Genomic DNA, 22991 nt, shown 5'->3' on the forward strand with positions numbered 1-22991 from the left:
TATAAACCCACAACCCGCTGCTAATAATCAAAATTAAAATTTACATAATTATCAATTAATCAATTAATATAAATTAATTATCAATTAATAAAAATTAATGACCAATTAATAATTAATTGTCAATCAATTAATTATCAAAACATATAAATATAATTAATATTTAATTTACCATAATTAAATTACTTCCCACCCTATTCCTCTATAAACCCACAACCCGCTACGGAATTAAATTACGCAAAAATTAAATTACATAACATTCATCACTTTAAAAAAATTAAACATACATTACAAAAATAATACATAATTTTAACACATATACTACCATACATAACACTAAAAAAAATTCGATATTATGGGATTCTATATTTTTAAAGTCGATATTATGGAATTCTATATTTTTACATTCTATATTATGGAAATCGATATTTCGTACCCCAATTTCGATATTCTGACCTCTCTATATTTTGATTTTCGATATTCTGTCCATTCTATATTTTGGAGTCGATATTCTGTCCATTCTATATTTGGAATCGATATTTAGGTCGTTCACCGACTGACCTATATCCCAGTAAGGGATGCTTACATCACCTTACCCAGGCTGCAGTAGCAGACCTGCGGTGTCATTTTGGATGCCTTCCCAGGGGTGGCAAAATACATGCTGCAGCCCCTGGTAGGCCTCTGGGGTACCTATGCCCTGGATACATAGTATACCATATACTAGGGACTTATAAGGGTACCCCAGAATCCAATCTGGAGTGTACCTAAAGTACATGGAATCAATTTAAAGGGGAAAGCAGATAGGCTGGGTTCCTAAATAGCAGGATCCCAGCCAGACTAAGTCAAAAACCAGCAAAACACCAGGAAAAAAGTGGTGGCAACCATACAGTCAGATTCCACCTTCCTAAGGATGACTTGCCTCCTTCACACATACTTGGTTCCCACCTCTCCCCACATTGTGCAGTTGTGTGGCTGAGCGGCCATGTCGTTTTCGGAAGGTCAGCTGTCTTGTTGCCTCAGTGGTAGTCCGGGGGAGTCTGAGGGGGGGCCTGGGCCTGGTAGCGGTGGGTGATGTGGCCCTCTTGGGTCTCCGAGCTGCATGATCAGTAGCTCCATGACATGTGTTGGTCTTTAGATGTGGTTCTTGGAAGGGTTCCCTTTCATACTGCAGGTTGTCCTCCTGCTTGACATCAGTAAAATGCAGGTTTTAAATCCCTGCTGCTAACGCGCCTTATCGACAGTTTTGGGATCGCAGATCTGGCTGGAATATCGCGAATTGGTGTTTTTGTGTGTTTTTGCATGGGAACGCCTACTCTGCATATCATTAGCGTTAGTTGTTGGTCTCATCTGTGGCGATGTTTTTTGCGGCAGCTATCACTGGAAAAATGGTGATATTGGCAGATTGCATCAGCTTGAGAATGGGGTGATAAATCTATCGCCACATTTGCAGCACTGAAGTGCCAATAAATCGGCGATAAGTCCTTGAGAATATGCCCCTATGAGCTGTCTCGTGTTTCTTCCTTGGTTGGTTCAGATATAGAGAGCGAGTTCTGGGTGCACCTTTGTATTTTCAAGTCATTGAGATTGGGGGGCTGATAACAGGTTGGGGTTTCCAGGGGCAGGTGCTTCTCTGTCTTTATCCTGTATGGAGTGGGAGAGAGTGGGTGGGGCGTTTCAGAGGGGTTGGTTGGGTGAAACGTCATCAGCCTTTACAAAAGGGTAGTTTAACTTATGCATGTCTGGAGCTTAAACCATTTCCTTGTTATGAATTGTATCTGGATGAAATATCACTAAAGCAATCTCTTGGTAGCAAATTTAGATTTGGGATCTGGAAGATTCGCCCTGACGATGAGACTAATGGGTGTAATATGTGCAAAGACAATGTCACCAAAATCATAGAGCATGTTTTATGTGTTGTCCGAAGCAATGATGCATTGGACGTGTCCTTTATGTCGTCTCCTGGGTAGTGGGACTTACCTGCCCGCATTGAGAGTCATGAAACAGGACACAATGGCGCCCCTAGTGTTTGCATAAGTACATTTTTATGTCATGTTTGTGTCAAAGGAAGAGACTGGAGATGGCTTTTTAATGCTATAATAACGATGAATGTTTTGTTTTATTTATGAATGGTTTGCTAAACAATTTTACAACTATTTTAGCAATTTTAAAAGTTTGAGTGTCATTTATGGTAAAAGGCGTTGCATGGTTCCTTATTGGATGTTTATTGTAATTTGTTGTTGTCTGAGGTTAAGCCACGGGAAAATAAATATTGACTCGTCCATTGAAGATCTCAAGCTAAGATGTGACTTAATTAAACTGGCAAAACTTCAGAGCTTACACATTCAAGCTTCCAATCCTCCAGCCACATGGAACTTCGCCGGAAGCAATGCTCAAAACTCGGGCACCCGCATATTTGAAGGGTCGTATCCTGCTGTAGACAAACAACTTCAGGCCTCATTTATGAAAACGTTTCCATCACTGCGTAAAAACAGCGACACCATGGAAGCGCAGTGTGTACTGTACGTTGCACCATGTCGCAAGGATTTACAGATATGTCAATTATCCTGACCTATCTGTAGGTGCACTAATGACTCATTGCTGGAGTGTGATGCTACTCCAGCAATTGGTCATTACTCATGTGCAAGTCCAATGTTAAAGGCGCCTTCGTCAGTCTTACGCCTGCCTCACAGCAGCGGCGTTCTAGAAGTGGCGCCTTTCTATGACCCTTTTTTGCAGGGTAACGCCAACCCTGCATACATTATACCTGACACAGGTATGATTTAGTGCAGGGCTTTTCAAAGTCATGCATCTGTTTAGATGCGTCACTTTGTAAATGTGGTGCAATGTGGCGCATATTTTATGCCACCGCAGCGTGACAAAAAGTGACACAATGGCAGCGTAAAGGGCCGAAAAATAAGCCCCTTCGTATTTATCTAGAAACGCAAAGCCCCCTTGAGTGTCTTCGGGTGGCTTGATGAATCTGGAGTAATGCACTGCAGCACAAATCGGTGCCTTGCATTACTCTGCCCTAGGAAGGCTTTCCATGGACATTGCCTGTGGGTTTCCATGCAACAGTCAGGGATTTTGAGGCATTCCCAGGCTCACCCTTACTAGTAGACCTTTTTTTTTTCTTTTCTTTTTTTCTTTTATTGATTTAATGCAAGCCAGTTACAATACAAGCATAAATACATGTAATTCGGAAAACAGATGTCAGCAAACAATAAAAATAATAATAAAAAATGAGTATACATACAGCTTATATTGAGCGTCCATTTTCTGACCAGCATACAAAATAACAAAATGATGGAGCGCAAGCCAATATGATAAATAAGAATAGATAAAAGGAAAAAATATGTAACCGGAAATTATCCCACTTCCCCCTCCATCCATTGCAAAATTGGCGCCCATATTTTCATTCCTGTAGCATTTTTTTTAATCCCTTTTGTTCTGTAGATAGCATACTCCAAATTATATATGACTAATAGCCGTGCCCTCCAGGAACGAAAAGATGGTGGTTCTGGACTAATCCACTCTTGAGTAATGCATCCCCGAAGAGTTGCCATAGAAATAAATACCAGACTCCTTTTATATTCTTCCGATATCTCCGAGGAGACTCCTAGCAATACAAGTTCTGGTGTTATTGTTATTACAGATCCAAATACCACAGTAAGAAAAGATTGAATTTCATATAACAACGGTGTTAAGAGTGGGCAACTACAGAACATATGAACTGCGTCAGCAGCAAGCAACCCACATCTACTATATGCAGTGCCAACTGTTGAGCCCCATTTTGAGATTTTTGCAGGGGTGTAATATAAATCGAAGATAGCCATAAAATGCTGAGCACGCATTCTACCCGTCAACAAAACAGAATTAGCAATCAAAATAGATGTCTGAATCAGGTTGCTATCGCAGTTCATCTTCTCCACCCATCGCTGTTGTCATCTAACATATCATCAGGGCAAGATGATAGTAATAAGTTGCTTTTTTAGTATATAAAGCGTCGATAATAGGGATTTCAGAAAGCCCGGAACAATCCAGAGAAGTCAAATTCTTAAGAAAACTATGCACCTGGAGGTACTTAAAATAATCCAGATTTGTGAGGTTAAACTTAAGTTGGAGTTCAACAAATGTTATAATACGGCCATTATACCATAGATCCCCTAGAGAATTAATGCCGAAATTCCCGCATCTCGTCATTGTATAATCTCTAAAGATAGGAGGAAAAATATGTATTGACGTCAGGGGGGTATATCTACTAATATTTTGAAGCCCTACCTGGCGCCGAATTAACTTCCACACAAAAAAAGCGGCTTTCAATATCTTAAATTTTGTTTTTTTATAATAAATTGGTTCTATATTTGTTAACAAACATCCACGTGCCTCGATTCCCAAAGCAAACTCGTAAATTGAGGGGGTATGGGATTCCTGTATTTGCGCATTCGCGCCAATTATCAAAGGAGAAATAAACTGTAAAGCAGATGCTAGATAATAAAATAAAAAATATGGTGTGCTCAACCCACCCCTAACCTTGGGAAGAATAATTTTCTTGTAAGCTCTGCGTTGACGTTTATAGCCCCACAAGAATCTAGCCGCCATTCGCTCAAGTTCTTTAAAGAAAGTAAGAGGAAATTCTAGAGGAACAGATCGAAATAAATATAGAAATTTAGGGAGAATTAGCATTTTCAGCACATTATTCCTCCCATATAAAGACAAGTGCAAATGATTAATACGCTCCAACAAAGAATTAGCCTTTTTTAGAACAGGTTTATAATTAAGTTCAGGGATAGCAGAGACTGGGGTGGTGATCTTAATACCCAAATATGTTGCCACCGTGACAATATTAAGATGGAACGAGGGAAAAGCCAGCGGGATCTGGCCCACCAGAAGGATTTGCGTTTTAGCCAAATTAAGTTTATACCCAGAAAATAAACCGAACTTAGTTGCCAACGCTTCCACAGTTGGGATGGCTCTGACAATGTCTGTTGTGATCACCACCATGTCATCAGCATAAGCTAAAGCTCTATAATTTACTCCCGCCACCGGAACTGGAGATATATCCTCCGTTTGATTCAATTCTTTAAGACAAAGATCAATATAAATGGCAAAAGTGATGGAGAAGCTGGACAGCCCTGTCTAGTCCCCCAATTAATAGCAAACAGGACAGATGAATTTGTCCCAATTCTGACACAGGACAGAGGGGATTTATACAAGGCTTTCGAAGACGAGATCAGAATAGGTCCGAATCCCTTCAAAGAGAGCATATCCCAGAGATAGGACCAAGCCACCCTGTCGAATGCTTTTTCAGCATCCAACAGGGTGATTGCTATAGATGTTTTAGTGCCCTGAGCCCAATCCATGAGGGCAATAACCCTACGGACATGATCCGTAGTGTCCCGCCCGGGTATAAACCCATGTTGCCAACTAGAGACTACAGTAGAAATTATCCCTGAAATTCTTGAAGCTAAAATTTTTGAAAAAACATTACTGTCTGCATTTATTAGCGATATTGGCCTATATGAGGCCGGATTAGCAGCAGATTTATCTTTTTTCAAGAAAGTCATTATTGTTGATTGTCTCCAGGAAGCGGGAGCTATCCCTTTCTGTGCATCTAAAAAAGTGGCTAGTATATCTTGTTTCACTACATTCCTAAACACCCTAAAGAACTCCAGAGGAATACCATCAGGTCCAGTCGCTTTGCCCGAGGCGAGAGAAAATAGAGCCAATTCGATTTCATCCCATGTAATATCGCTATCCAAAGCCTGAGCTTGAACAGTAGTTAATTTTGTGATATTATCCAAAGAGGAAAAGTTCAAGAAAAGCTCATTAGAATCCGATAGAGCGTCTTGCTCATATAGCTTTGAATAAAACTGTCGAAAAACCTCAAGAATTTCCTCAGGGTTATTATGAATCAGACCAGTAGCATCCTTAATTTCAGTGACAGCATTAATAGCCTCTTTTTGTCTTATTGTGTTCGGCAAAATCCTTCCAGAATTTTCCCCCATCTCATAAATCTGTGATTTAAATATTGCCGTCTGCTCGGCCACTTTAGTTCCTAATACCTCATAAAATCTGGCTTTATGTATATCTTACTGGTAGACCTTGAACTGAAACAAAAAGCTACTTCCTGTTTGTTTCACTTTCTCTCTCTCTCTCTTTCACTTTCTCTTTCTCTGTGTGCTGCATCCACAGAAAGAGGATAGATTGTTTTTGTGCTGGAAGGTTCCCCTGGCTGCACGAAAACAATCCAGCTAGCAACGCAGGCACCCTTGCCCCAGGGGGCAAGAGTGCCTGCATTGGTGCTAGGAGCCCCTTTGTGAACTAGTACTGAGTAAAAGCAGGAATGTGCCATATTGTTATAAATACTGCGCATTCCTGCCCTTTCCCCCAAAGACAGCACAGCAAAGTGACTTGCCGTGATGCTTTACTCTTTGATAAATATGTCCCTCTGGGTTTTCCCAGTTTGGTGTGCTCAAGAAAGAACACAATACTTCTCCAAGATGCTTTCACATCTCTCCACAAGTTAACTGCCTCCCTTCTCAAGTGACAGGCACCGCAAGTGGGCAAAATGACTCCTGGGGAAGGGCTTTAACTGAATGACTTAGCTTGAGATCTTGGTCCTACAACAATGACGAGGTCACCAAGACCTTCATGCCCCTCTCAACAGTGCTACGAAGCAGCTCCCATCACAAGTTAGCGCTGAACAAAAGCCCTAAATAAAGTCACAGGCATCATTCATGAAAAGTGATGCATGGCTGCGTGAAAACAGTGATGCGTCACTTGTCATTGCGCCCTCCTTGCGACATGTTGGATGCGTCATATTTACATTATGACTCATCTTGTCACAAGCAGTTACAGATACGTCAGTATTTCTGACATATCTATAGGTGCAAAATGACGCATTGCTGGAGTGTGTCACAAAAGTGACGCAACTCCTGCAATGGGACATTACACATGGGCAGGTCCCATGTGAAATGTGCCTGATTCAATCTTACGCCTGCCATGAGGCAGGCTTAAGATATTGACGCATTTGCGTCCAGGAAAAGGCGCAGTGAATTCTCATATATTTCACTGCGTCACTACTACGAGGCTTACTTGCGTTAGAGCGCCCACCCTGCATACATTATACCTGTCACAGGTATAATGTGGCGCAGGGGTTTGCAAAGTGACGCATCTACCTAGATGTGTCACTTTGTAAATATGACGCAACATGGTCCATTTTTTTACGCCGCTAGTGCGTCACAAAAAGTGCCACACCGGCAGCACAAATGTGACGCAAGAGCTCATAAATAACCCCCACAATTTGTCACTTAAAGAAAAACATAAATAAATAGATTATGGGGCATATTTGTCAAAGAATTGTGCCACAATTTCACGATGCAACTGGATGCAAGAGCAACACAGCTCTTAAGTTAGATTTATCAATCCATGCAGGTACCTTGTGTGGTAATGTCCGCACTTGAGAGGAAGGCCGTTCCAGGACTTGCCGGAAGGTAAGAGAAGAAATATACATAAATGTGCTAAAAAAGCAGCCTCGCATCAGCGCAGGCACCCTGCCGCCATGTTGCAATGGTGCCTGCACTGCAGGGGTGATTGTTTATGTGCAGGAAGGTGTGAGAAGGTGGCCTGATATATGCTGTCCACTAGTTCTAGTGGGCACCTTGTATCAGTCCAAACAACCCCTTATGGTGATAGGTTAAAGACAGCCTTTATTGAAAGCTATCCTAGTGGTAGCTATGGAGAGCAGCCTTCAGGCTAAGTCTTGAAGGAATGTAAAGCAGCTTGTTTTGCCAGTCTATAATCTCCTGCATGACCAAATGAAAGGACAACCACACCAGGTATATATTCAAAATATATGTTTTTAAGATAAAACACACCCCTCTAGTCTCTTTATGAGGCTGGAGTTCGAAGTACTTAAGTTACAAGTCACTATTCAACAGTAAAAGCACAAATACATGTTTGGGCCCTAGGGGCGTAGCAAACCATATACTAAAAAAGTGGTATAAGAACCACGACTGTAATAGGCAGTATGCCTATTGCCTCTAGAATCGCTGGGACCCCACGGAACCACCCAAGGTAGTGACACAGGTGACCAACTGGAGCCGTATGCAGTGTGGAAACACAACCGCGGGTTCCTATTACTTTTATGGGGAATGTTGCGGTTGGAATTTTAAAGATTAGGGACATTTCTAATCGAACTAGGACCAAAACCTTTTGGACTTAGACAGTTCTAGGGCTCGAACCCTCGAGATTACCAGAGTACTTGAGTTACCTCACCCAGGGAAGCCGGGTGCATAGGTGTCTTTTGGTGTCTGGTCACGTCATCAATTCCAATGGAAGTCTGCAAAGAACTGCTGCTGCCGTGAAGAGGAGAAGTGTACGGAGAGATCCAAGCCTGGATCTAGGATGTAAGGAACCGGAAAGCAGAGGGGACAGAATCTGGGTCACTTTCCAGTGACCTAGGACAGGATGGACCAATACCCACAGATGTCGGGTGCTTCAGGTGAGTTGACGGGTGTCTTAAGTCTTCAGCCACGAGGTCCAGGAGGCGTTGACGAAGTCCACGAGCCGGCTTCGACCTGTCCCACAAAGTCTGTCGAACGCTGCGGTGTCAGCGACCAGAAAGGACCCAACAAGCCTTGGCAACGGCGAGTCTCAGGAAATCAGAGAAAGGACTGCGGTGCAGACCAGCAAGGTCTGATGGACTCACCCAGCAAGGCTAAGTAAGAGCAAGTCTGGAGCAACCAGAAAAGCCCAAGTAGAAGTGGAGTTGCCTTTGTGGGGACCTGCTAGCCAACAGGCTAGTGATCGCAAAGGAGCCTTGAGTGGTCACACTTGGAGATGGCCCATGGGTCACTCGTGGAGTGGAGGCCAACAATCTTCAGTGCAGGAGGTGCTCAAGGGTGGGGCTACTCGGAGCCCAAAGCACAACTTCGAGGATGACCAGAAAGGTGTTGTTGCTGCAAAAGATGATGGTGTCCAGGGGTCACGGTTCTACTTTACCCACGATAGCCACGGGCCTCAGCATTGCTGTGGACTCAGGGTAGCCTCGGGGAAGTCTGGAAATGTATGTCTAGGGATACAGAGACTTCAGCGTCCGGTGGGAGCTTCAGTAATGCAGACCGGTCAGTTGCTTCCTTGGTGCCTGCCAAGCAGGGGAGTCACTCCTTGATCCCAAGGGAGATTTCTTCCATCTTCTAGTCGTGATAGAAAGTCGAAGGTCCAGGATATATGTTTCAGAGGTTCGTCCAGGGTAATCTAAAGTCCTAGGGACTGGATTTCTATACTTATACTAAGTTTAGGGGATGGACTAACTCTAAGGCCCCACCTATGGGTGGGCCTGGGGTGGGGGGTGGTTACACCCCTTCCCCTTTGTCCAGTATCGTGCCAGAGCAGGGGCTGAGTGCCCCTGCTACCGATTAGAACTGGGCTATGCACAGGGACACCTAGTGTGCCCCAGGCAGTGTCTCAAAAGCATTCTCTGAATGCACCCACCCTGCCCCAATACACATCAGCCTGTCTGGGGAGGTGATTACACCGCCCTGTGACAGGAAACCTATTGTCCAGGCCTCCCCTGCCGGAGTTTCCCCCAGCAGCAGGAGGCCAGACCCGTGTCCGTGGCAGTGGCATCCATTTTGTGATGCCAGCTCTTTGGTGAGATTTAACCGGGTTTAGCCAGTGTGAACATGTCTCTTTACTCTAGAATGGTGGAATGCTACCCCCACCACCAGAACAGGCGGGGTGGTAGTATTCCAAAGCGTTTGACACCAAACACAACATGTTTTGATGCAGCCATCCCAAAGTTAGCATTTACCGCGAGGTTATAATGCACTTAAGAGTATATGGTATGGCTGTATCACAGAACAGGCATAAGGAAGTATTTCCGAATGCTGCAGAGGGGCTCAGCTCATGCTTGGGCACCCTCTCACATAAAACCAAACACTCTGCCTTCAGGATTTTCAAGGCCTGCCATTGGAGTGGCTTATAGGTTTATATGTGTCTGTATAAGGTAGTGATATAGGTAGCCTATACCACAGTAAGGGGTGCAAGCACACCCTTACCCAGGTTGCAGTAGCAGAACTGTGGTGTCATTTTGGAGTGCTTCCCAGGGGTGGCATAATACATGCTGCAGCCCCTGGTAGGCCTATGAGGTACCTATGCCCTAAGTACATAGTATACCATATACTAGGGGCTTATAAGGCACTCCAGAATACAATTAGATATTTAGCTAATGTACATGGAAACCATTTTACAGAGAAAGCAGCTAGGCTGTGGTCCTGAATAGCAGGACCACAGCTAGACTAAGGTTGAAAAACAGTGAAACACCAGCAAAAAGTGGGGGTACCCATGTGAAGCAGATCCTACTCTCCTACAGAAGGGTCCCCTTCCTGCACATGAACAATCTTTAAAGACCGACTTGCTGTTTCTATATGTGTTGCAGAATGAAGCACACATAGAAAGAGCAAAATACGAGGAGAAATTAAAGATTTTGCCTCCCTAAGACCAGGATTTACCTGCCTTACGTTTTTAGCGCTGCCTCACCCTTGTAAATATAGGGCAGCATCAAAAGGCAATGGGTGTTGTGGCGGAAGACCCCCTGCATGCCCCTTTCAGGCTAAGTGAAGTGTAAAAAGGGGCCTTATTTACAAAGTGGCATTAAGCCACGTTAAGTGGCTTAACGCTGCTTTGTTAATAAGGAGAAGGGGATATCGGCACCAGAACATCACTAAATGTGACGTTCTGGCGGCGATATCCCCTTGTAAGTTTGCACCTGAGTGAGGAGGCCAGATCTTACCATTGGCGGGGAGTGTACTCCTTTGCCTTTGTGACAACTACCATCTTTGCCAAAGTGCAAATCAAGCTCTGTAGTCTGTACATTATATTCCTTGATATTTTCATAGTTACAATATCTATGCCATGATATTCAATTAACACAATCATTTTGAATCATTTTTTCTGTCATTCATCCTCTAGTCATTAGGACTAGATGAAACTGGATGAAATCAACCTTGCTATCTCAGGAGACTCCTGCAGGGATCTCGGTGACGGTCTTTTACACTGGGTGGCCCTTCAGTCAAAGTGAGGTGAGATATCAGCAGATCACATTTCACTGTGAAAGCTGGATTTTGCAACACTTCCATTCAAATTTCACAAAAATTAGCTAGAAAAAACGCATGTTGATTCAGTCATAAGTTTAGATTTTTTCAGGGCTATCATAGCCTTATGTTCTGCAGAGGGTAAACAAAGAACAATAACATAGCTTAGGTTGCTGCATTGCCTGTTTTTTATTTCACTCCCAAAAGGCAAAAGAAGCATTAGGAAGCAAGACAGAAGACAATTCATTGGAACTGAGACAAAAACAAAGGAACTCAAAGAAAGTAAAAGAGAATCACACACCCATACCTTACCTTGAATTCTGAGAGGCTCTGTTTCTCATGGGCTTCCAGATGAGATATCTCTGCCAGTTCTGTCTTCAGGATATCCAGGGTGTTACATATCTTTAGCTGAAAGAGTGATAATGACATATGTATTATAAGTAGCATGCATGTTCTTATATTTTTCACTTTTCTCAGATCATTAGAAAGAAGTGTTTGGTGCTTTTCTCCTCCAGGGCAGAAGCAGGCGGCGCCCCAATTCCAAACCTGTCACAGGAGCATGTGCTCACATCTGCTGTTTGGGTCCTGAGGGCCCTTGAGTGTTGAGGCTGCAGATGCTTGCATGGTCCCTTCTCTAGTACCCATTGCACAGGCACAATACTGTATGGGCAGTGCCCCACCAGGTGTGTGTTCCCCTTTAAATAAACGAATGTCTTGTCCTTGGACCTGTGCTGTGGTTGCTGGGGCACACAGACTGTAACTGTGCCACCTGTGGAGAGGTGCACAGTTAGTTCACCTTCTGTGGGGTGGGTGGAGGGACAGTGGTCCTGGAGAATGCCCAGGTACCACTCACAGAGGATACTGCTTTCACCTGCCCCCATCCCGAAATCATGTCAGACCCCTGCCATCATTGAAAGATGGCATGGGGATTGTGAAAGCACAGCCCTTCACTGCAACACTCTCTCCAGCACAGGTGAGTGTGCATTACTTGTGTTACTTAAGGCAGGGTCTCACCCACTTAGGATATGCCTCATCACAGATGGGGGCCATGTACTGGTATCTCATAAGACGCTATAACACGGTCACGGCATGATCAAGCCTGGTGCTGGTGAGCAGCATAGGCAGTTGACTGGCTCTCCATGTTTCAACACTAATGCCCTGCATTCTTCTGATACAGGTTCCATGTCAGGACCCTCCTTGTTCCAGGATACGTTTGATACTGTGCACACCTCTTCACCACGTGGAGGTGAACATTTACCCAATTGTTCCCCATTCTCACCAGAGTATGGTCTTCAAACTCACATGGTGATGGAGAGTGTATTGTTTTATAGGGGTTTTTGTCCAAGCCCAACATCAAGCAACATGAGGTTTCTATTATGACCAGGTGAGAGCTCAATGGCGAACCCTCTTTTAACAATTGAGCTCTCTTATTTCACAGTGTCACTGACACTCATTATCCTCCATCACACAGACTGTATTTACACTTTCTAGTCCTGAAGAAGATCCCTTGTGATGTTTTCTAAGAATACTCGTTGTTGAGTGGGTCAAAATGTCAACGATACTAATCGGTGTTCCGTACCAATATCTCACATATCTACTGCCAAAAATTGAGGATATATGTTTGAGCATAATAAAGAGTTATAAATGGACACCCCATAGAATGATTTTGTGTTTTCTGTATATTGTTATTATTTGTCATGTAAGCATACATTTGTTTCGTATGGCATTCATTTATGTTCTTGTTTATGTTGCATAACAGTCCTGTGTTTCTGATATGTAGCACTTATGTTTGCCTACAGAACCAATTAGCATTAATTCCCCAGTTTCTGCGAGACACTAGGACACCACTCTGGAGTTTATGGTCATGCTCGTAAACAGCAGCTGGATCTCTTTATTATGTCTGTATGTTAGTGACCGACAGCAGAGCAAACTAGGGTTCGGTGCTGTTCGACCTTGTATGAAATGTTCAGACTGAGTCCCAGGAAGAAGCACTGAATAATAAAACGGCCCATTGCATTTCTAGAATAACATTGTGGCACAAAAACAATGTGTTGTGTGTAATATGTGCAGTGCAAAGGGCCTACAAGGTGCACAAATAGGCTAACATAGGGGAGAACTGCAGTGGACCCTAAAGGGAACTTATGTCCCCCCCTCCTTCGTCGGACAGTAACATGACGAATGAGTAAATAATAATGCTAAAGCGCAAGCTAAGCAAAATCAATGCTTTACTAATAAGCACATTATACAAAATAATGTATAATAATAACTGTAAGACTAACATGAGATGTGTAAGAGGTATCCATGAGGTCTTTTGCTAAATCAAAAGCAAATGATTCTGTTTCCGCAGATGAAGACTTTCCAATAGCCCACTTCACACAGAGCAAACAGCAGACATGATCCTCTGTATCAGCCGGTGCTGAGAAAGCACACATCCGTGTTGTTAGAGCCAGCAGTTAGTGATCTATGTGCTGATGCACTCATCTCCTGTGTAAGGAGTGGCTCATAGCTCGCATTCTGAAGGAGCCATAGGCACAAGGGACAACTCCGAAATGAGTCGCAAAGGGACTCATCAGCAGGTACAAGTCAATGGGAGCCGGAGTCTGCAGAGCCAGGCAAATATCTAGTGCCCATTTGAAGGGGCACCAGAGGCAGCGGAACATGGGTTGTACTCAGGTAAACCAGACAGGTCGGAATGACAATGACCAATCAAGGTCCACTTCTTGAAACAAGAGGATTCAAAAGAATGGTAGCATTGGCTCACGGCACAGCTGGAGTGGTGGTGGTTCCACTGAGCTTGCAAATGGACCATCCATTGTGGAGGAAATACCTGGGATCAAAATGCTGGAAAAGAGGAATAACAGCAGCTGGACACCTCAAACACACTGGAGAACAGGTAATGACTAATAGCCAGTATTACTCCAAAGATGGTCTGGAAAGAACTGACTAAGCCAGAACCAACAATCTTAAAATAGTAAGCAAGGCCAGCTATATTAGATGTATCAGACATGCCATAAAATAATTCACCAAAATGTAATGGTAGGTTTGTGTTTCTCAAGGACTGTATCTCACTAGATGTCCTTGCAGCTTGCAATTCAAAGGTTTCTCAAGCAGATGTTACTGCTACTTCTTTTTAAACAATGGTGCTTTGAGTCTGCTTGATTTGTTAAAATCCGTCTTCAAAGTTAGAATGGAAGGCCATAACAAGCTTTCCATACCTCCTTGAGTGGGAGGGAAAAAGATATTGCTACAGCAGGTAGCAACTTGGAAGACCGATAAAATGTATGCAGTCCCAGCTCACATTTCGCAACAGTCCTGATCACTCAACATTAACAAACTTTCATTTGAAAGGACTGTAATGAGGGGGAGTAATGCAGGGGCTGGTATTTCTTTTAGAAAACAGACCAAATTCACTACTAACACATTACATGCGCTGTGAATGATTACATGTTAACAAACGAGTGAATGTCCAACAGATGAATCACATTCCTTTCCAGTAGGGAAAACTTCTTTATTGCCTCTTTCACAATGATAGGAAAAAGGGAGTGACCATAATTCATGAATGAAGCTGCTTCCTAGGGGTTCATATCTACTGACAGGGAAATGTTTAATGCGAACTGCGAACTGGAATGTTGAATTTGACAAAGATATTATGCCATGAAATAACCAAACAGCAGAAGGTCTTGCAGCTATTGTAAACAGGACCGGTTCTAACTTCTTAAGGTGCAACATTGTGTATGTAGCATCTTTCTTGGCCATGAGTTGTTGTTATTTTTGTGTCAAGTTGAAGAGCAAGAATAGATGGCTAGAGTTAAGGTAATGCCAAGGTACACACCCTTTTTTGAGGTTTTAAAGCATTCAACTAAACTGCATGATAGATCTAAGCTGACTTTGATCAAGATACAATGTTGACATGTCACTTTGTATGATATCAATAACAGATGACAGAATACTTTTCAGATTATACATGCGAGAAGTCAGTGTTGTTAATACTATTGTAAACAACAGCAACCACTTTATCTACAGTATCTTGAATAACTTGTCTTAAACGTGGATCAGCTTCTATTTGTGAAAATTCTCAAATTTTGCTATATGTGGCATAAATAAATCTTTTTGAACACAGAGAGGTAGGGCCTAACAGAAAGTCAGATAGCTCCATTTCTTTGGACAGGAGAGAAAGATACTGCTTTGAATGTTCCAACCATTGTTGACACAATTTCTCTACCAAATAGATTTTAAAGATACCTGAATGTTGTGAGTGAGAATAAAAGAGATCCAGCCTGCTTGCCTTAAACCACAGTGTGGAATTTAGAAATTGAGCATTACTACCATTCTCATCCACTGGCCACAATAACCCCCCAGGAGGACCTGTAAGTGTGGAATTAAATGCACCATTCTGCAACAGAGGGAATGAACGTCATATTTGGGACATTCATGTCTGTAACTTTAGCCAGCCCCAGACATGTAGTCTGCTGATCTGTAGCAGCAGAAAGTTCATTTGCGCTGGGATTAAACATGCTCGGAACACGTTTTCATCCACTGAACTTGCCAAAGTGTGGTACCTCAAATGTATTTCATTCAATTGTATCCTTCCAATAATCATAGCCTTTCACAGCTAATCGGGTGACAAATGAAGCTGTGAATATTAGCTTTGTTTGTGTGATCATATTGTTGTTGTAAGGACAAATTTGAAATATTCTGATGTTGGGTTGGATATATCATATCCAGAAAAAATATTTGAATTTATCCATTAAAAAATTGTCACAAATCCAATCCACAGGAATAGAAATACCAAGGAGAGTGTAATCCAAACATAGATCCAAGGTGGGACCAGATAAGTGCATTTCAGCCATGAAAAAAAGACACAGATCCTTGGTGCAGGAGTGTCTAACACAGAAGAGCTGTCAAAAGAGTCATAAGAAACATCTTCTTCACACACATAATAGCCAGAAACAGTTCACCAAAAAACAGGGTCCTCAGGTACCATAACAAGACTAGAAAAATCCAGAAGAGGTGTATCCAAAGAAGGTGGATCTCGATAAATGACATCAGCTGCAGAAGACTTTGAAGTAAGAGCAGTAATCAGTTCAGTCATGGTGCTGGATGTGGATCCCGGGATTAACGGTAGTGCCTTCTCCTCCTCCCACAGCTTGAAAGAATCAGCTTTGTGGTGCTCATAAGCTGTAGAAAAGTTTCCTGTATAGTAGTGAGCAGAGTTAGGGAACTACTAAGGACTCCTTGTGGCCTACTGTTGAGAATTGGCCACATTGTGTATCTTGACGTGATCAATGGAGACAAAATGATTGTCTTTGGAACCAGGATCTGGCGGCAAGATTATGATTCATGCTCTTTGTAAGCCAAGGACTGATCTCCAACTTTTGTAATCCAGCCAGAAGCTTCTGGTTTCTCCTTGAGTCCTGCAGGGGTAGGTGCCTTCAACTGTTCACTGGATTTAGTGTCACTGAGGTTTTGGAATTCCTTTAAGACAGTACAGCGATTATCTACTTCAAATCGGACCTCTGTCGGATCCGGCCACCCAGAGATCATTTATTTTGGTTGTTAAGTACTCACCGTACCCCATATAGGTGGTAGATCCAACTATCCCCTAATACTCTAGCTGTTAAGGACTGTTTAAGTTACGCTTCATCCTATCCACAACAGAATTGCCCTCAGGCCGTTATGGAGTAGAATAAGAGTAAAAGGGAAGCCGTACTATCCCAATACACTTTGGAAGCAAAAGCCGGGCCCTGGTCCGAGTGGAGTGTACTACATGCATGTGCCCTGATAAAGACTTGCATGTCTTTATTAGCAGTGCGAGTGTCATCTGAACACTGGGCCAAACCCAGAGGAACAGGAAGCAAGAATCAAATGCCTCTAAGATAAATGTAAATGCAGTATCAGATATTATAGGACCACAGTGGTTCAAATAAATGCAACCAGAAGGCTTGTTGGAAATGAACAGATGTGTCTGCAGTGGGCGAGCGATGGAGGAAGCTTTAATTTGTTAACAAATGTCACAACAAAGGACATACTTCTTGCACTGTTGATATAAACTATGCCACCATTAACGTTGCTGTAGCAAAGAAATTGTGGCCGCCACACATACAATTTGCAGAAGCAACAAATTCATGTGCAGCTATCACTAAAGCTTCTCTGTGATCCTGGTTGGGAATCAAACAATTGCCAACCCCTGGAATCATTACAAAAGGAATGTTTTGTTCACTTATGTGATATGTGTATTTAGATGGAAAGCCTTTCAGTAAAGCAGTGCCGTCTTTGTTAGCATTAATGGCAGCCAAGATATCACCATCTTTTGCTGTTTTAGAATGAGTAAGCTAAAACAAAAGAGTATAGCTATATGCTTCAATAACAGCTCACATGACCACACGTGCAATTACCTGAAGGACTGCCTACATGAGAGATAGCATCTGCTATTAAGGACATTTGGTGTGACAGATTACACAAGAGTTTGTGATAGTTTTATATGAAAAGTTCCATGACAGATCTCATGGCAAACTACTTACGAAGTATGTGACAATTGTGTGATAAAAAGCAAGACAAATTATAACTCCATTTAGATCACAGCCTCTTCTAATATTGTGAGTATCCCACAGAGTAATGTGACTTCCATCCACAAAGGGCTTCAGCACCTCATCAGCGTGAGAAAGCCTTATATGAAGCCAATATAATCCAAAACAAAAGAATACCATCTTACATTTCCAAATGGAATGAAGCGTCCCATATAACTCACAGCACACAACCTTAACCGCCACCTTTATTACACAATAGATGTGCATGAAATGAATATTATAAAATCATGGTACAGCATGAAAACATCACGATAAACCATTACCGACTGAATTATTAACAATGGGCTCCCACTGAGTAGTGTACTACCTGCCTACAGAGAGCTTCAGTGCTTTGTCAGGGGCTGTAGGTGTTGCTTAAGCACCCAGAGCATGCCGCTTGATGAGAGTAGTGAGCTGGGTTAGTCTGGCAACAGCTCAGTCAAGGGAAATGACCCATTAGCGTCCAAGTCCTCTCAAAATAAGGCAGAGGATTAGTCCTCTGCCCTGACCTACACGTTCTGTACCTTTTTAGGATGCAGCCTGCCAGATGGCGCAGCTGTCTCATTTGCTAAAGACATCTTAGAGACATTCACAAAGTTGGCCTAGGAATGCATTCCGCCCATTGCTTACCATTGGCTTTGTGGTATGTAACACACATTTTCTGGCTTTCTGTTTGCTGGCGTTATTTGATTTAGGCTGTCCAGCTCGAGTTTGTCCCTCCTGTTGCCCAAACTCTGTTTACTGTATTCTTCCCTTGACTCCCTTTCTGTAAACGGGCCGTTAAATCTCATTCTTATCTTTTCACATTTGCTGTGCGTTCAAAGACAGAGGTCAAATGTCAGGCTGTGTCTTCCAGGATGCTTGGTGTTTATTTTTCTTTCTTTGACTGAGACGATCTAATCAATACATTAGGTGATGACATTTCCACACATTATCGTTTGTGTGCTGTATACTTTTTTTACTAAAACTGTATGTGAGTGCAAATGTAACGGTCACTTCAATTTATGATGTGTTGTCTTCAACAGAAGTATTCTACCATACCATTCGTACTCCATGTTACCCCACTCTAGTCTGCACCACTACATGCCACTGCACTCTACTCTGCACCATTCCACACAGTCACTCCACCCCCACTGAGTCACTGCACTCCTTTTATCACCACTCCACTCTATGCCTCTCTACTCTGTACCACTCCACTCTACTCTATGCCAATGCATTGTACCCCACACTACTCCACTATGCACCACTGCACTCTTCACTGCTGCACTCTGCACCACTCTGCTCTATGCCACCCCACTCTGCAACATGGCACTGTATGCCAATGAACTCTACTCTGTACCACTTCAGTGTAGGCCAGTGCACTCCATGTCAATACCCTCTATGACACTCAAATCTACTCTACACCACTTCACTCTACTCTATACCAATGCACTGTACCCCACACTCTTCCACTATGCACCACTGCACGCTTCACTGCTGCACTCTGCACCACTCTGCTCTATGCCACCCCAATCTGCAACATGGCACTGTATGCCAATGAACTGTACTCTGTATCTCTCCACTGAGGCCAGTACACTCTAAGCCAATGCCCTCTAATCCACTCTAATCTGCTCTGCACCACAGCACTAAACTCTGAAACAATCTGCTCTACACAACTGCACTCGGTGCCATTGCATTCTACTCTGCACCACTCTGCGCCACTGCACTCTATGCTAGTGCACTCTACACCACATTACTAACAACCAATGCACTCTACGCCACTATACTGTACACCACTGCACTCTATGCCATTGTACTCTGTTACTGCACTCTACGCCACTCTAATCTACTCTGTACCACTGTACTCCATGCCACTGCTCTCCATGCCACTCTAATCTACTCTGCCTCACCACACCCTATGCCACTATATTCTACTTTGCACCACTGTACTCTATGCCACTGCTCTCAATGCCACTCTACTCTGCACCACTGTATTCTATACCACTCTACCCCGCACCACTGCACTTTGCACCATTCCACTCTGCACCTCTGCACCCAATGCCAATGCACTCCACACCACTCTACTATGCACCACTGCCCTCTATGACAGTATACTCCTCAACACTGTACTCTCTGTCACTCTACTTTACACAACTTAACTCTGCATTGGTCTACTCTATGCCACAGCACTCTGCGTCAATCCTCTTAAAGCCACTCTAATCTACTCTGCACCACTACACCTTAATCCACTTCACTCTACTCTGAAACAATCTGCTCTATGCCACTGTACTCTATACTACTCCACACCATGCCGCTGGACTGTTAGCCACTGATCTCTGCACCAAAGCACTCTACACCACTACGTTACTGCACTCCATACCGATCTACTCTGCCAATGCACCCTGCACTACTTCACTCAAAACCACTGTACTCAACGCCAATCTGCTCTGCACCACTGTGCTTTACCATGCTACTTTACTCCACTCTATTCTATGAAACACTACTCTATGTCACTTCACTCTGACAATTTACTCTACTCCACTCCATGCAACACCATCTACGCCACTCTATTCTGCTCTACACCACTCCAGCACTATGCCTTTCACTCTATGACACTCTGCTCAACTCTTACACTGTACTCCACTCTATGCCACTCAATTATATGCTGTTTCACTCTACTTCCTCCACAACAATGTATGCAACTCCATGACACTCCACTTCCCTCCTGTCCATGCCACCTGACTCTACTGTATGCCACTCCATGCCACTACAGAACACTCTACTCTACTCCATTTTACGACACTCCACAACACTTTCCTTTACCCAACTAACTTTTAGCCAAGCTGACCAGCAGCCACTCTGGTGTACAACATTGCTAAAACATATTGGCAAAGCCAATAGCTCTTGATTAGGTGAGAGGTATTGACTTTGCAAATGCTTGCTAATCTTTATGTCAGATGAGTGTTGTGTCTCCCGCTTCCGTTTCACATACTCTTCTTGTCTGTGTTCAGATCACCCTCCTCTGTCATATTGTTTGTCAGTCGAAAGGAACGAGGAGAATGTGTATCAGGAATCTGATACCGGTCTGGAGCCTTGATTCTAGTGCGATAACGAGAATCATAGCTCCTCTCAGAGGGCTCGGGTGTGGAGAACCTCCACCAGGTTTACCTTTCTGTTTTTGTTTGGATGGATCCCATGGTTTTTTAACAAACTCTGGGGTTTTTTGGACTTCTTTGTCTAAACCAAGTTTGCCAAGAGGTAGGTAGTAGGTCTGGTTCCCAAATGATTGCATCCTGAGGATATTTACAAACAGGAATAATGATAGTTGACAGTCGACTTGCAAAAACCACTATGAGATGCTGCTGTACAGCCAGAGATGCTGCTTCACCTTTAATGTCAGACAGAATCATTGCGGACACATCGGGACAAATTCTCATTAGTCTCTTCCTCAAATCCAGGGCAGCAGCTGCCCATATTCTTTCTGTATTTGTTTTAACACGTCTGTTAAGACTGACATTGAGGGAGTGCCGAGACTGCTAGTTTACACAACAGCAAAAACGGTCCCCCAAGTGTTGCAGGTTGCTATAGCGGGAACTATCCTGTGGGGTAAGCACATAGTCAAAATTCTGTGCTTGTCTGTTGGACCCATAAGGGGAAACACAGCTTCAATTTGATGAATTTTTTGAGTGACCCAAAATGGTATTTCTTCATAGTTAGTGAGGAGGGGAACAACCTTTACAACGCAACTTTTACAACGCACTACCTTTACAACGCATTTTTTACAACGCATAATCCATTACAACGCATGACATTACAACGCATGACACTACAACGCATTTTTAAAAACTACCTTTACAACGCATTCCATTACAACGCATACTACCATTACAACGCATACCATTACAACGCATAATATTACACTACACTATCCAACACTTACCCTACTGTTGCACCCCCTGGAGTTAGAATAGTAATTTTTACCCCTATACTATCCAACACTTACCCTACTGATGCACCCCCTGGAGTTAGAATAGTAATTTTTACCCCTATACTATCCAACACTTACCCTACTGATGCACCCCCTGGAGTTAGAATAGTAATTTTACCCCTATACTATCCAACACTTACCCTACTGTTGCACCCCCTGGAGTTAGAATAGTAATTTTTACCCCTATACTATCCAACACTTACCCTACTGTTGCACCCCCTGGAGTTAGAATAGTAATTTTTACCCCTATACTATCCAACACTTACCCTACTGTTGCACCCCCTGGAGTTAGAATAGTAATTTTTACCCCTATACTATCCAACACTTTCCCTACTGTTGCACCCCCTGGAGTTAGAATAGTAATTTTTACCCCTATACTATCCAACACTTACCCTACTGTTGCACCCCCTGGAGTTAGAATAGTAATTTTTACCCCTATACTATCCAACACTTACCCTACTGTTGCACCCCCTGGAGTTAGAATAGTAATTTTTACCCCTATACTATCCAACACTTACCCTACTGTTGCACCCCCTGGAGTTAGAATAGTAATTTTTACCCCTATACTATCCAACAATTACCCTACTGTTGCACCCCCTGGAGTTAGAATAGTAATTTTTACCCCTATACTATCCAACACTTACCCTACTGTTGCACCCCCTGGAGTTAGAATAGTAATTTTTACCCCTATACTATCCAACACTTACCCCACTGTTGCACCCCCTGGAGTTAGAATTGTAATTTTTACCCCTATACTATCCAACACTTACCTTACTGTTGCACCCCCTGGAGTTAGAAAAGTAACTTTTACCCCTATACTATCTAATACTTACCTTAAATGTAATTTAATATTATGCGTTGTAATGGTATGCGTTGTAAAGGTAGTATGCGTTGTAATGGAAATGCGTTGTAAAGGTATTTTTTAAAAATGCGTTGTAGTGTCATGCGTTGTAATGTCATGCGTTGTAATGGATTATGCGTTGTAAAAAATGCGTTGTAAGTGCATGCGTTGTAAAAGTGTGCGTTGTAACGTCATACATCCAGTGAGGATGTTGCCCATAACTGTATGATCTATTACAGGATGTATTGTAGGCACTGTGGGCAACTGGGTTTGCCCTGGAAGGCCAGGTCATGCTGGTAAAGCCAAGAAGGTGAGTGAAACATATTGAATCAAGCGTCTATATAGTGTAACTAGAGCAATGTATAAGGCCCTTGTTTTCAGAACATTACAATTTGTCATGTCAGGGTATGGTGTATACCCAGCTAGTACTGGTCAGGTCACCACATCATTACTAAGGGGTGTGAGAAGTTGGCCTGGTATATGCTGTCCACTAGTTATAGTGGGCGCCTTGCACCAGTCCAAAC

At 43.1% G+C, this 22991-nt stretch overlaps 1 protein-coding gene across 1 annotated transcript in view; it reads right to left on the bottom strand.

The window, feature by feature from the left end:
• The window catches only part of LOC146829893 (uncharacterized), a 458149-nt gene that overhangs the window by 229205 nt on the left and 205953 nt on the right, over window positions 1-22991 (bottom strand). The window contains exon 2 of the mRNA XM_085608539.1: window positions 11406-11501. Within this exon, the coding sequence (XP_085464665.1) occupies window positions 11406-11501 (96 nt within the window). The remainder of the gene's footprint in view (window positions 1-11405; window positions 11502-22991) is intronic.

The sequence above is a fragment of the Triturus cristatus genome, chromosome 5_2 (assembly GCF_964204655.1).
Source record: "Triturus cristatus chromosome 5_2, aTriCri1.1, whole genome shotgun sequence".
In the NCBI taxonomy this organism is placed as follows: Eukaryota; Metazoa; Chordata; class Amphibia; order Caudata; family Salamandridae; genus Triturus; species Triturus cristatus.